Genomic DNA, 15,369 nt, shown 5'->3' with positions numbered 1-15,369 from the left:
TACTCATTTCAATTACAATAAAATACAATGCAAACAAACAACCCAGATTAGGCACAGCAAGTGAAGACTGGGGTTGGAGCTGGTCATCGGTTTGAGCACGGACCTAAAACCTTGCTTTTTAATGCACAACACTAGACACACACAAACTAAAAAGCACGTCTAAAAACCTCAAGGTAGGGCTTAACAAGAAGAAACTGATGTTTGGGTTGGTCACCTGTCCAGACACAGTCTCAAGTTCTTGTTTTTTAATGCACAAGATTAGACAAATGAAAAGAAAAAAGAAAATGATATGTAAATGTTACAAAAAGTGGACTAATAAATTGACAATAAAAGCATAAATGCTGCGGATTTCAGAAAACAACAGATGGAATGATACAGCACTCTACAAGAAGCAATGAAGTCTGTAAAATTAAATAATTAAAAAAATCCAAAAATTGTTAACTATAATGATGGAAATGGTAATACTAATGATGATTATAATGATGGTCATAATGATAAAGATTATAACAATAATGATAATAATGATAATGATAACAACAATAATAATATTACAATGATAATAACAGGGGAAAACAAGACAGTGGCATGAACATGATTATATCTTGCAAAAAGGGGTAGGCATTTATAAGCTTTTGCTTCAGCCTGCTCCTTTTGGGCTTGTGATCAGAAAGCTGAATACAAATGTAAATAATGGAAAGTGTTATATTTTGATTGATGTAAGAAATGCCCTGTAATGTTTCATATATTTGCCCAAATAAAAAAAATTAAAAAAAGAATCTCTGTATGGAATTTGCATGTTGCATGTTTTCTCCGGGTATTCGGATTTCCTCCCACATTCCAAAAACATACATGTTAGGTTAACTGGCAACTCTGTAAGAATGTGAGTGAGAATGATGGTTTGTCTATATGTGCCCTGCGATTGGCTGCCGACCGGTCCTGGGTATACCTTGCCTCTCACCCAAAGTTAGCTGGGATAGGCTCCAGCATACTCCCATTGAGCCTACATCGTCTTCTGTCATTTCTGCAGCTGTGTGTGAAACGGGAACATTTTCTTCTGTGCACAAAACTGAAACACATAAACTGATGTTTTATGAGATTATTCATGTCCATGCTAAAAGGTCTGAAGGCTGCACCCCGAGTGGGTAGCACACACATACTTGGCACCCCTAGTCAGCTTGCACAAGCTGGACTGAGGGCTCAGTTTACTTCTCGTGTCTTGAGCCACGCAACATGCATGGCCTGAGGCTCTAAGCCCCCCTGAGCATTGTGAACAAGATAAACATCTCTTATCGTCTCATTCTATCTCCTCATTTAATTTCTCAATGTTACATGCACTGGTGTTTGCTGCTTAAAAGCTGATTCTGGGATTAGAATAATAAGCATAAGCAAAATTGTGTTAAAGGATGTCTGACCGAAGGTTACAGACTGTCAACATGACTTCATCATGTCTGCCTTTGCCACTTGCAAAAGGTTGAATCCCTCTGGCTCACAGCAGTACATTAGCGTCATGCACACATACACAAAGACACATACACACATACACACACAATTGTGCATGCTTGCTGTCCTGCCTTCCTGTCACTCTAGCTCTGGCATTGCCACTTGTTTGTTGAGTTCTTTGAAACACATTTGCAATTTAGAGATCCTTGGGCACTAGTCACTTCTCTCATTGGCCAAAACATGCATCTTGTATCATAAAACAACTCTACAGGCCGAAACAGCACCAATTTATTGTTTTGCACGATTCCTAACCTTGATATCAGTCAACATCCCAGTGTTTAAAGATACACTAGAAGATGCACAACGTGTGCTTATCTGGTCGGTGAATCAGTGCAGCGAAGTCAAAGTACGTGACAGTAAAACGCTAATGCTCTATCAACATGTGATAGGGCTTCAGTGTCACAAGGCGTCACAAAGAAAGACATTTCTTTGTGTGCAGAGTCTTCTCCACCGTCATTGAGGATTAGGGTCACAGGTTGAGACAGGAGCTGATGCTGCAAGTTCTCATGGCTGTCTAGTTGAGGCTCAGTAAGATGTTCACACATCCTCTGTGACACTTCACATTAGCTACAACATGATTTGCTCATTTGATTCTCTTGTAGTCGACAACTCCTCATGCAGAATTGCTGGGTGGCACGTTGCACATGGGAGAAAAACTCTTCACCGGTGGTGTCTATGACACCATTCCGTATGGGTTTGCTACAAATTAATGTTCAAACACTACAGCCGCATGGAAAATCAACACAGCAACAATGAAGCGCTAAATTCTAAAAATTAAAATTACGTGGGCGGCATGGCGGTTGAGTGGTTAGCGCGCAGACCCCACAGCTAGGAGACCAGGATTCAATTCCACCCTCGGGCATCTCTGTGTGGCGTTTGCATGTTCTCCCCATGCATGCGTGGGTTTTCTCCGGGTACTCCGGTTTCCTCCCACATTCCAAAAACATGCTAGGTTAATTGGTGACTCCAAATTGTCCATAGGTATGAATGTGAGTGTGAATGGTTGTTTGTCTATATGTGCCCTGTGATTGGCTGGCGACCAGTCCAGGGTGTACCCCGCCTCTCGCCCGAAGACAGCACCCCCCGCGACCCTCGTGAGGAAAAGCGGTAGAAAATGAATGAATGAATGAACATTCATTACGTCTGATACGTTCTGTGTCTTTATGCAACACATCATGCACACTCATACAATCGAAGCAAATAATTTCAATGACCTGCACTGTTATTCACATAAATCCACCAACCGGAAGTGACACCAACTTCCTCAAAATCATGTGCAATAACAAACCTGATAGGTTGTATCAGGTGGTTTTGTAGTCTCCAGACTGCATACGGTATCAACTTTCGAGTCAGTAGTCAATTGAGAGTAGTCAATTTTGTAAAGCGTAGCATGTGCAGGCAGTAAAAAAATAATGTCTTCTCACAGCAGTTAATTACAGAGTGTTGCAATTGTCTCACCGTATGTTTTGTGTGCATAACAGTGCACTGACATGCAATGTGATTAAAAGGATGGCTACGCCACAGGGCAGTAGCAGTGCATAATGTGGACAGTGTGTCGTGCATGACTCACCATAGCCTGCAGATACAGTTCACTGTACTAATCCCGAGTAAAGGTCATTTGTGCTGTCGTGTAACACAGTCAGTTTGCCTTTGTGAATCTTTCAGGTTTGGTTTTGTATATACAATTATTGCCTTTCTTTATATGTACCTTTACCAGTCTTCAGAATTACCCTCAGTTTCATTTTATGCTTAGCTTTCATGCCATTCCTCACCACAAGCTACCCAACGTCAGTCATGTTTTTGGGAGTTAAACCTGAGCTGAACACAAGCTGAAATTGCTTGTGGGGGGGTATAGGGCTCTGGCGGTGTGACCACTAGGCTTCAGCAAAGCCCTCTCTTTGCCCTCAGCCGATTTCATCACCTTGAGCTCTAAAGCCTCGATGGTTGATGTGGGGACTGTGCGCCAATTTATGGTGCTTACTTTCCAGCTTGTGTTTTCTCAAAGTATGTTGGTCCTAAGAAGAAAATGTAGAAAATAGTGACGGAAAAAGGGATGAGCGGATTAATCCATACATTGACACCAATATCAATATCAAAGTGATACTATAGCATGAAGAGATTCTACATTTTCACAAATATCTGTCTGTGTTTTTAGCTCTTTATTAGAGCTCTATACATATGAAATAACACCCCTATAGTCACCTTTACACTGATATTACACAATATAGTAGACATAACAGGAAATAAGATGTATAAGAAATAAAGAGTATTCTGGACTACTTCCTGCTGTGACTATTGCATAATCCGTATAACATTACTGACACCTAGTGACCAGTGTGGACTACTACATCACATCTTTGAATGCCTTATATTTGTATTTTCATTCGTTTTGCCATTTTTATGCTTGAAAATCCTTAATTTAATGTAATACAGAATGCATCAAATCTGCTTAAATATGCCTTTTTAACTAACAATATGCCACAGTCAATCACAAAACATAATTTATTAATAAATGTATTTTTAAAAAACTGTATTTTAAAACTGTGTAACTCTATTTAAAAAAACAAAGCTTGGCCACAGGAAATAGCAACAGGAGGTCCAGCAGAGTGAAAACTCAGGACCCTCACAACACAAGCAAGTCACAGCAACAAAAAGGAACATTTGTGGATAAACGTTGATGTTGATGACTATTTCATCAACAGGTGCGCTCTACAGCACCCTCTAACAGAGTTAAGGTAAAGCATTCACTGGCCAACTGATTATAGTCATGGCCAACAAATTAAAGGTGAAGATCATTCAATGATTTTGACAAATTTGGCAATACTGGCAATGAATTTTGTATCAGATCAACACAAAGGTTTGCAGTATGGCCTACTCACGTGACTAAGGAGAAACTTGTCTATAATGAAAATGAAACATGAATACCTTACTTGAAGAAGAAACCATTATACATACATAATAATAACAGTACTGAACTAAGCAATGTTATGTGCATGACTACAGAATTGTAACTTTTTAACCAAGAATCTAAATTCAGGGCTCATTGCCCTCTCACATGTAAAAAAAAAAAAAGACTTCAAATCTTTTCCTGCAGCAATTGAGCTTGGACCCACAGGTGGCCACATGTCTGTACCGTTTCCTGCATTCATTATCAGCCCACTCTCCTGCCTACGTGAGGGAGGTACAGTGCAGCTTATGGAGAGTGAAATGGCTATTGGTCAGAGTTGGTCATCACCATCGCTTTGCCATTGGACATTGGATGAAACACTGACTGGACTCCTCCACTGCTTATAAGGTTGTCAAGACCATACATTATAACACTAAAGTTCTTTTTATCCATATGGACAAGGGTGAAGTGCAAACAGTTTACTGTTTAATCCAGTGATCAAAACCTTAAATTCCCTGCTCTTTGTCAAGTCAGTCATGCAGTACACCCATATGTAAAAGTACTTCCTTTACAATATTTCACATTAAAATCTTTATTCAAGCAAATAATTCTATTTTTGGTAGTCTTACATGGTTTTACTTGACAAATTGATTGATTATTTGTGGCAGATGAATGGCGATCTGCCATTTTAATTTGTAGTGCAACCCTCTTCTCTTCTTCCGGTCTCGTCTTTCGCGCCACAGACAGCTGGACTCAGCTGGGCGCTTCTTGTCCGCCCTCCGCCGAGACTGGTCCAAAGCAGCTCTCTCTGCCCGCTCACACTGGACAGAGCGATGCGCACTCGACTAACTTGAGCAATTTTTTTTTGGTCTGACTAAAAGTCCCTCATCCTCTTTCACCATTACGCCCCACCGAGGCTCTGCGGGTTTTCTGTCGTCCCTTGGTCTCCGCACCGCGCGGAGGAAGTGGTCGGTGGTGATTGTGGTCACCGCTGTCGTGATGATTCTGCTGGCTTTGGCCGTCGCGGTGCCGCTACTCCTCCTGCGCCCCTCTGAGACTTCTGCTCACTATTACGAGATGATGGGCACCTGTCGGATGGTGTGCGACCCGTACACCGCCAAACCGGGAGGAAACGCCGCCGGGGAGGAGACTCAGACAGTTAACGGCATCGCTCCGCTCCCACCCATGGCACAAGGAAGCCGCGGGGAACCAGGGCGGCCGGGTAAACCGGGAGCGAGGGGCCCACCGGGTGAGCCAGGGCCCCCGGGTCCGAGGGGGCCCCCGGGGGAGCGTGGTGGCAGCAAGCTCGCCTTCCCGGCTTTGACCACAGCAGCCGGGGGAGAGCACGGGGAAACGGACGCTGGCAACTCAACGACCGGTGGTACCAGAGTCGCTTTTTACGTGGGCTTGAAGAACCCACATGAGGGATACGAGGTGTTAAAGTTTGACGACGTCATTACAAACTTGGGGAACCTCTACGATCCGAGCACCGGGAAGTTCACCTGTCATGTGTCCGGGATCTACTTCTTCACTTACCATGTGCTGATGCGGGGAGGAGACGGGACCAGCATGTGGGCTGACCTGTGCAAAAATGGGCAGGTTAGATTATGAAAGGAGGCTGTGGCAAAGTAACTAAAACAAGTTATGGCTAATTATATGTACCCATGAAAAGACAATGCGCGCTTTTACGCACGGAAAGCGCGCAACTGTTGCACCAGACATACACTTTTTTCTAGTTTTAATTTATTTTAAAACGTAATACACTTGGTGCTGTACAGATAATGTAGTTATTTATTTATTTTGGTGTGCAGAGTGCAAACCAAGAGCCATTTTGACTGATTTTTTTTTATCATCAATCAATATTTGTAAAAAAGAAAAAAACATTGAAAAATAGAGCAAGAAAAAGCACAATGTAAAAAGAAAAAAATGTTACTAATATTTGATATGAATAACTAATAATAACACAAAGCTTTGTCTACATCTACATCTATATAGATATAAATAGAGATAAAAGTGACCCTCATGCAGGATTCTTTTCAGTCAGCAGCGTTCGGTGAAAAACATTCAAGGGCTTGATGTTCTTGTGATTTTTAAATGATAAGGTTCTCTGTACCAGTAATGCCCTGTTTTCCCAGGTCCGAGCCAGTGCCATAGCTCAGGATGCAGACCAGAACTACGACTACGCCAGTAACAGTGCCGTGCTGCACTTGGACTCAGGCGACGAGGTGTATGTGAAACTGGACGGCGGCAAAGCTCACGGAGGCAATAATAACAAGTACAGCACCTTCTCTGGCTTCATCCTCTACCCCGACTAGGCCACTGCAAAGTCATCACTACAACTGTTAATTATTTCCATGGGAGTGTTTTGGTTACAATGTGTTTTTGTCTCGCAAGTTAAAAGATGGACAGCTTCCTCACAACCGAGGTGAATATGATATTCTTCTTCAAGGGAGTAATGGATGAACGGTGTGTGATATTCCCAACATCAGTCAGATAAGCTTGTTATAAATCTTGCTGTTAAAACCTGGTCGTATGCAGCATTTCAAAGACAGAATACATCAAGTTCAGACTCGATGAGCAATCTAAATCGGAATTAGTCTGTTTCGGCGCTGCACACAACTACTGGATGAACTCACCAATCTGCTGTTAAAATGAATTTCTATGACTTGTGGCTCATGTTGTACACAATTAGTATCTTCTCTATGGTTACACATTTTTTTTCTGTACCCTGCCTCTCGCCCAAAGTCAGCTGGGATCGGCTCCAGCATACCTCATGACCCTAGAAAATGAATGAATTAATAAAATGTGCTTTTAATAGATAATTTCTTCTAAAAGCGCGTGCAGCGTCACTTTCCAAATTGGGTTTAACACCTAAAACAAGCACATACGTCCATCCTCCTCTCGTCATCCACATTGCCAAAGGGAGCTGGACCCATCTGATCACACAGAACAGGGTCGGCAAAGGACAAGTGTGGGGGGGCGGGGATCCCGATCTGGGGGCCAAAATGTCTCAATAAATTATTTTTTGTGTTTGTTGTTTCTTTTTTTTGCTGTTGGTGAGCAAAATGGTGTTTCCGTGTTTGACAAATGAACTAATAAAGAATGCACTCATTTATATTTACTTTTCATACATGTCAATAAATATTGTTTAAGGACAGTGTATCGGCTTTGAAGGCATTCTACCTTCTTTTCATTGCTGTTGGGTATGTCATTGCTAGAAAATCTCTGGCCACTGTAGTAATTTTAGCAATACTTTACTGACTATGTATAACTAAAATATATCAGGCTACTTCCTGGTTCATGGAGGATGTAAAAAATGCTAACATTGTGTGGCGTGGTGGGGTGAGGCTTGGTCCTATCATAGATAATATACAGAAGATCCTCTCAATTCATTTTAATCTCCCAACAGAGCTCCTTGATGTTTGTTTGCATTGTAGCATAGCCTCAATACTTTAGTGAGACAAAGCACAGGAAGTCCAGCAGCACAGCTCACATGTTCCAAGTCCCTGACTGTCCTTTGCTCCACAATGGCTTGTGGGTGTTTTGAGTCAGCGAGCCTGTATTTGTTTTAAAAGGTTATACCGAGGACAAAACAAATTTTTTGCTCCTTTAACTTCCACATATGTACTATTCTTTTATATTGTTATGCTGATGCATAACAGATAAAGTCAAATATACTTTGATGCTAATTTCAAAGTATTACTCGAAATTGTGGCATCACCCCATTCTGTAAGGGTATGGGAGCTTCCTGATTGGCAATGAAACATAAAAGAAAATGACCAGTGTTGCCGCACAAGAAGCCATTAATTCTCAAGCATCAAACTGGGTGGAAGCTGCCGGCTGCCACCTCCTGTGCTTCACCTTTCATTTGCTTGTATTGAGTCCTGCAGCACCGCGCCACACTCAAAAATTGCTGTAAGTTCCCATTAACATGATGGCTGTTTTTGTGTGGATTTGATCTTTTTTTTTTTCCTTTTCATCTTCTTCTTCAAACTATCACCTTGGGAACACACACAAAACACCTGTTTACACACCACGCCTGTCAATATAAATGGAAATCATGGGGAGCAAATATTAGCACGTCGGCTTGGATGAATCTCTATTAAGATGTTGGCCTATATCGCCGCACTCACCAAAATAAATGTCCATTCGACAGGGATGTGCGATAAAATATTTCAAAGTGTGGACTAGCCATGTGACCCGATGCTTGTGCTCATATCACTGCTATGGTAGTTTACGTATATAGTTTTCAAACATGTTTAAAAAATTACATAAAGGAGCATCATTTAGTCACATTTGCACAATTTAACATGTCTGCAAACTAGTCCCTCTCTATATCACACTTCAAATATTGCTCCCTCGCTAAAAATAAATAATAAATGATCAACATTTTGTGGTTGACCATGGCATATTATTAGTCACATAATATTGAAAGACAGGTTATATGTGGTATTTTGGTCACAAGGCATCAGTCATGTTATAAGACGGGACTTTAGATTACCTTTCGCACTCCATGGAGAGATTGAATCAGAATATAGTTCTCCTCTCACTCTGTGTGGAAGTGGTAAGTTTTTGGCCTCTCTGTTCTTCATCCTTTTATTTTTCGGTACCCCCCCAAACTGAAAATGATAATATTTATGAATTTATCTGTATTGTAAACTAAAACCAGAAAAATGCAACAAAATGGAGAGCGTATAAGCAGCGTATTCAAGAGTCAAACTGCATGTTGAGTACGATAAATTTGTACACGTTGGTAGGTCTGCATTCAAATGAATGCCTCTCGCGTTCCCCCTGACGGTTCCCCGCCCCACTATTTGACAAGCTTATGTGCAGCTTTGGTAGGTTCCAGGTTCCCTGTAACGCTGGAATTAATAACTACAAAGTACGGTCTAAGAATACAAATACACTTAAAAAAGCAAGACTCTCCACATGATTTAGCCTGAGAGACATTTTCTAAGTTGAAATGGTGATTCAACTAAATCGTGACTCACTCACTCTGCCAGGCTGTACTTAGAAATCACATCGCAGTCTGAGCATAATCAGCTAAACAAGGAGGAGGAAGCACCACAGAGGGATGCAAGTAAACTTTTCATTTTACTTTGTGGAGCTTCTCTTTGTGTCTTGTGGCCAGTAGTCTCTTTGGCTAGTGTTGGAATATGTGAAGGCAGCATATACCTGTTTAGCATCTTAAATTGGACTTTTTTTGCCAGTACATTATTTGATCTGTACCACTTTTCCAACTCCACTTAAGTACCTAAAAGGGGACCTACTATGGTTTTTCCTCTTTTCTGACCTATAAATGTAGTTAGAATGTTGTATTCTTGTTTCTTATAATGAGGTTTGTGTATTTGGAAGTGAGCCCTGAAAAAAGTATGGGATGGCTCAAAACGCTGGGTTTCAGAAGGTGTGGTAAAAGTGCACATGTGTGATGTCACAGAGGAGCGGACTTCCTTATATGGGCGTACTTGTAAGCCAGATAAGCTCTCTGCCCTCTCCCAAGCTCTGCCCCTCGGTTTACTTGCTAGCAATAGCTCATACGGGAAACCACATTTGTTACAGTTTCCAAAGACGTCACCATCTGGTGGTTGGCATTTCTGATTCCCGACCAGGAAAATTTTAGCAGAATTTTAATCCGTCAACGGGATTTCACACTGGACTGTGAACATGGGCCAGAATGTAGCTGGACTAGCCGACAAACTTGCTGAAGTCTGACACCTTTCCAATGTTACTTGGTCGTGTGGAAGATCCAGAAGAGCAAGCAGTAAGTAAAAATTTCTCAGTGTCCTAATTATGTGTATTTTGTGTAAATCATGAAACGAAGGTGGTTGTCTATGTAGCACTATAGAGTGTGCATACAGGGAGCGTGGTTGCTAATAGTTTCTCACCAGAATTAGTGGTTCTACTTGAGTTTTTTACACACTCGTCATCCTGCAAAACACGTTACACGTTACAGATGCTGTAGAAAACCTAAGGCTAAAATGCTCAAGCTACTTACCATTGAGAGACATCTTGAAGTAGCCTCTTTTCCTGAGAAACTTCAGACCGTCCAGGCGGACTGTGGGTGGAATAAATGAAAACGGACCCTTTTCACTGAAGCACGATATCCAAAGAAATACAGCTGAATAGGTGCAGAATCTGGAAGAACTAGAAAGCTTTCTGTTCTGTTTATTGTGTGTAGTCCACAACTCAATACAAATGGCTGAAAAATGAGCATAATCGGTCCTCTTTAAAGGTGGAGCTAGCCTAGACCTCTAGCCTCATTAGTATACAGATGTGATTGACATCTGCGATCCCTTGCATCTTCAAATCAGATAAATGTCGCACTACTTTTCATATAATCCTGACTTTCAATTCAAAAACAGTAACCTGAGTCTTTGCATATTGAAAACATCTTCACCTGAGGCAATTGCATTTCAATCTCTGGGGGACCTCGAAGACAACCACGCAGATGATTTGCAGGCCGGCAGGAAAATGGCACACGTGTCAGAAAAGGCTTCTCCATCTTGCATTGGCAAATAATGGCCAGCTAAAGGGGGTCACACCGAGATGAATCCCACAACTTTATGTCCTCCATCAGCTTACACATGAACTAACTTGAGGCTCCATGATGCTGATGTAATAAAAATGTAAATGCCCCCATCCCTAGAAGAACTTTATTTGCATTTCTACTTTTACACTTCATTATTTTATGTCCAAAAAAACATTTTATCATCGTTTCCAATGACTTTTTTTGTCATCTCATGACACGCAGTCCGTCATGCCTGAATATTAGGGATAAAAGGTTACAGATATAAGTCTTCAGGTGGCGTTTATTGTAACAAAGTCAATGGGAACTATATCTTTAATATCTCCTCTGGCTGACAGACTGAAGATGCCTGATGAGAGAGTCAGGGTCCTGAGACAGCTGACTGAAAGGTTAGGGTGGCCGCGGGCAGTAACGCTGATGAGGACGGGCACACTTGTGCTTGAACACAGACTAAGAGCCCAATCAGTTTTTAGTGTGTATCAATGTGTAGGATACACAAAATAAAAATACACAAATGTAAAAAAAGCACAACATTCCTGTTAACAGGCTTGTATGCTCACATCTTAAACATCAAGCCATTTAGAGTGACAAAGAGCATGTGCAGCAATGAGGCGCATTATAGGAATCATCATGGCCGCATAAGCCTGGAATCCACGGTGAGGAAGGAAGCGCAAAGCATTTGTAAAAGGTGAGCTGCTGGTGAAGCCACAAATGTACATTAGATCTCAGCTTTTTTAATTAATTCTAAGGTTCCTTCACTGACAGGAACCCTAGACCATAGTGGAACATTGCATTTTTGATGCAGTATAACATTATATTTTTTTACAGTATGATCTTGAGGATTCTTCTGTGGCTGTATGCAAGCTCCTGATACAGTTTTTCTTAATTAACACTACAAGATAGGAAACATTATAAGTGGTCAGCATGGAGTAGCTTTGTCGACCTCCACATGCTCTTTAAATGGGACCTATTATGCTTTTTCCACTTTTCTGACCTATAAATGATGATGATGAGGACGATGTAGCCCTTTATTCTTGTCATTTATACAGAAGTACAAGCGAAATAGTGCAATCATCCGTCCGTACATATACAACATACTATGCAGTGAGACAAGGGGTGACAGGACGGGATGATTGGGCGATGAAGTGGGGGAAGAAGGGGGTCAACACTTGGAGAGGGGAGGGAAAAAAACAACAACTCCAATCTAGACTCTTAAATGAAGGAGTAGTGGTAAAAAAAAAAAACATCGGCATACAAATTGGCATACAAGTAAAAACATTGTTCACACACATAGACACAAAACCAGCGCCACAAAGGGAAAATAGCCGATACGAGCAGTGGCCAGCCCGGCTACCTGCAGCCACTTACCAGAACTTAGCCAGAAATGTAGTTAGAATGCAGTATTCTCGTGTTAACCGATGCCAAAGTTTCAGTTGTGCATTTGGAAGTGAGGCCCGGAATAAATTTGGGATGTCTCAAAACGTTCGGTTTCAGAGGGCGTTGCAAAACTGTTCCTTTGTGATGTCACAGAGGAGCGGGCTTCCTTATGGCCGTGGCTGTAGGTGTGATACGCTCTCTGACCTCCCTCAAGCTCTGCTTCCAAGAGTCGTCAGCAAAAGTAACAGCTTGACCATTGTCCCGGAACAAATTTTGGTTAAAAAAGAGCTACACTTAAAGCCTTGGAATCTTCCTATGTACACAACATACTCATCTAAATACCTGTATGAAAGCCACAATGTGCAGCTAAGTGGAGGTACCAATGTCAACAATAGCCCAGCTAAGTGTCTGCATTGATTTAATTTGTCAGTTATTAGATAGGACCATTTATCCTCCCCTTAAGCGTCGGCAAACTTCTCAGCAAGACGCAATAAAATGATGGGGGCAATCTGTCGCCCACGTCTCATTAGGACTCGAAAAAGGCTCCCCTAAAGCTTAATTATTTATCTACATTAATATCAGTTTAATTATAGATGCTAGGTTAAGGTATGTGTGTGTGTGTGTGCATGTGAAGGCCAAAGATCAGCCCTCAGACTCCCTCCTGATTAATGGATGAGCATGAGGAGCCCTTCATGTATTATTACTGCAGAGGGCCTGGACCTTGAAGAGAGCCTGGCAGACAGACACAGAGAGAAAGAGAGACAGGAAACCCTGTGAATAATAATTACCATTTACTTTGCAAACTTGTCCCCTGTATATTGATGCCATTTTAGTGTTTGCAGGGGCAGAAAGTGTAACAAAAAGTCAAAATGTATTCTTGATTGTGAGATCCTGACTTGACCTGTTACCTCAAGTGAATCCCAAGTTTAGAAAGGTCAAAAGATGAAGACCAATTGCAAAACAAGTCTGTCTAACGTCAGAAAAAATTGTAAAGTCAATAAAATATGTTGTTTTCTGCCCAGATTAATTGGTGGACAAATTTGCATAATTCATCGTATCATCAAAGATGACATCATGTGATTACAGCAGCCGGAGCCTGACATCTAGCGGACAAATAAAGTATTACATTGCATTATGGCTGATGTTATTAAATTTGAATTACTGAAACAAATAATTTCCTTTAAAATAATTGTTCAAAGCAATTTGGTAGTGTTTAATTGTCAGACAGAAAGAAATAACGTATTTGCTTAATTAAATAATCGATTTATAAATCATAACGTTAGGTTAAATGTCCCATCCAGGGGTAGTAGCATTGAATATAAAAAATAAAATAAAATAAAAAGTCTATTTCCTTGTAGATGGCAATGTGTTTTACTTTCATGGATATCACATGTAAATCTATTTAAAGTACAGTAACACAAAGGACTACCAACGAAACCTTGCAATTTAAAACAGCATTCTAATTTCTGCCACTAGATGTCAGAAGAGGACTATATTGTACTTCCGGGTGATTTTATTTCCATATCTATGGAAAAATGTGTTGTGTTTTATAAGATAACACAAATTCACTTCGTTACATACAGTATATAGCATGTATTTACAAATAATACACATACAAGATTTCATTGACATTTTTTTAACTTTAAACAAGACGTTGCACACATAGTTAAAGATGGCTGCTGTTGGAACACACAGTGTTTGGCCACCAAGAGACACATCTGGACACATATTTCATTTCCCCTTTAGCCCTTCAAGAGCAAGAGGGGGAAAAAAATCCTAGCACGATGAAAATAGCATAAATGTCGCTTCAGGACTTCCTCTCACCACCGCTAGGTGTCAGCACAAGTCGTCAGAGAGACGCTTACTGCACAACCATGCAGACCGTCTCACCGCCACCATCATCATCAATGTCGACTTGAGGGCTTGAGACATGAATCGCATCTGGTAATGTGGTTTTCATCTTTCTACTTGCACTGACAGGCAAGATTAAATGTAAGATATACACGACAACATTCGGAGTGGAAATGAGACCAAAAACGATAGTTTGTTGTAGATGATGTTGCCTTTTAAACAGGCATCTATTGCATTGTGCTTTTGATTTTAGTGCCAATGTATGACATATTCATACACTATTACATATGATTGGGATTTCCATATTTTTGTAGATATTTTACTCACTTAATTCTGGACTATTTTTACATGACGTCTTTTTTAAACCTCCCCAGATACACATAAATACATTTTAAAATCACATTAATGGTTAAAAACAATTATTTATTAAGGTTTGGATGTTTTATATATTGTTGTATTTTATAAATAATACTGCAAGAAAGTGTCTCTTCTTCTCTTCTACGTCGTTTGCATCTTGATGCATATGTTGCATCAACCCTCCTCATCATTTCATATGAAAACGTAGTACGTCATCGTACTACAGACTACATAGAACTTTTGGGTTTCAGTCAAATTATGAATGATACTGCAAAAAAAGCAGCGTTTGCACACCTCATACTCATCAGTCCGTCCACCACAGAGTACACTGAAACGTTTGGGTTTGGCCATTTTATATATTTCATGTTATATAATGAATGATATAACATGATATAATATCATTTTATATTAACAAGTATTAGTAAATACTCTTGTTCACCATTGAAGTCATTGAAAACAATGTGCTGTTTTAATCCCTTCAGACTATTGAGTAAACACTTGTGCTTTAAAAATATGCAAAACGACTGCCTTTAAAGGTACAACAACTGAACAAATGTAAGACGTAGAACATGTTCATCACACGTCAATGCAATGTCCTCGCCAGAGCACAGAAACACTTTGCACAAGACAAAAATGCATTACTGGCTCTCAGGAGGTTAATTAACAAGAGACAGTGACTTGATGGACAACAGCAACTTGAGGTATTTGGATGTGTGCAGCATGATCGTATAAGACAATGTTATTTGTTTACATATTTGAAGCAAAATTAAAGCTGAATCATTTCTCTTTGGCGTTATTGTTACCTGTTCAGAAGGGAGCACGGCCATGCATTTACCTTCACAAAGACCATTAGTTACTTTCTGCATGTATG

General features: G+C 40.6%; 1 protein-coding gene across 1 annotated transcript; it reads left to right on the top strand.

Annotated features, from left to right (window-relative positions):
• The first annotated feature begins 5,132 nt into the window (after positions 1 to 5,132).
• c1ql2 (complement component 1, q subcomponent-like 2) lies at positions 5,133 to 8,464 on the top strand. The gene is made up of 2 exons (XM_058051304.2): positions 5,133 to 5,986; positions 6,523 to 8,464. Exons 1-2 carry the CDS (start codon positions 5,387 to 5,389, stop codon positions 6,700 to 6,702), a joined length of 780 nt encoding a protein of 259 aa, XP_057907287.1. The 5' UTR covers positions 5,133 to 5,386; the 3' UTR covers positions 6,703 to 8,464.
• Positions 8,465 to 15,369: the final 6,905 nt, after the last annotated feature.

Source organism: Doryrhamphus excisus, linkage group LG15 (genome assembly GCF_037039965.1).
Source record: "Doryrhamphus excisus strain RoL-2023G ecotype Guam linkage group LG15, RoL_Dexc_Guam_v1.1, whole genome shotgun sequence".
Classification (NCBI taxonomy): domain Eukaryota; kingdom Metazoa; phylum Chordata; class Actinopteri; order Syngnathiformes; family Syngnathidae; genus Doryrhamphus; species Doryrhamphus excisus.
The sequence above is the reverse complement of the archived record's forward strand: the minus strand, read 5'-3'. Positions and strand labels throughout refer to the sequence as shown.

Coding starts and splice junctions, on each gene's coding strand:
- c1ql2 (XM_058051304.2), top strand. CDS start 5,387: ATGATTCTGCTGGCTTTGGCCGTCGCGGTGCCGCTACTCCTCCTGCGC. Junction 5,987..6,522: donor ACCTGTGCAAAAATGGGCAG/GTTAGATTATGA, acceptor CTGTTTTCCCAG/GTCCGAGCCAGTGCCATAGC.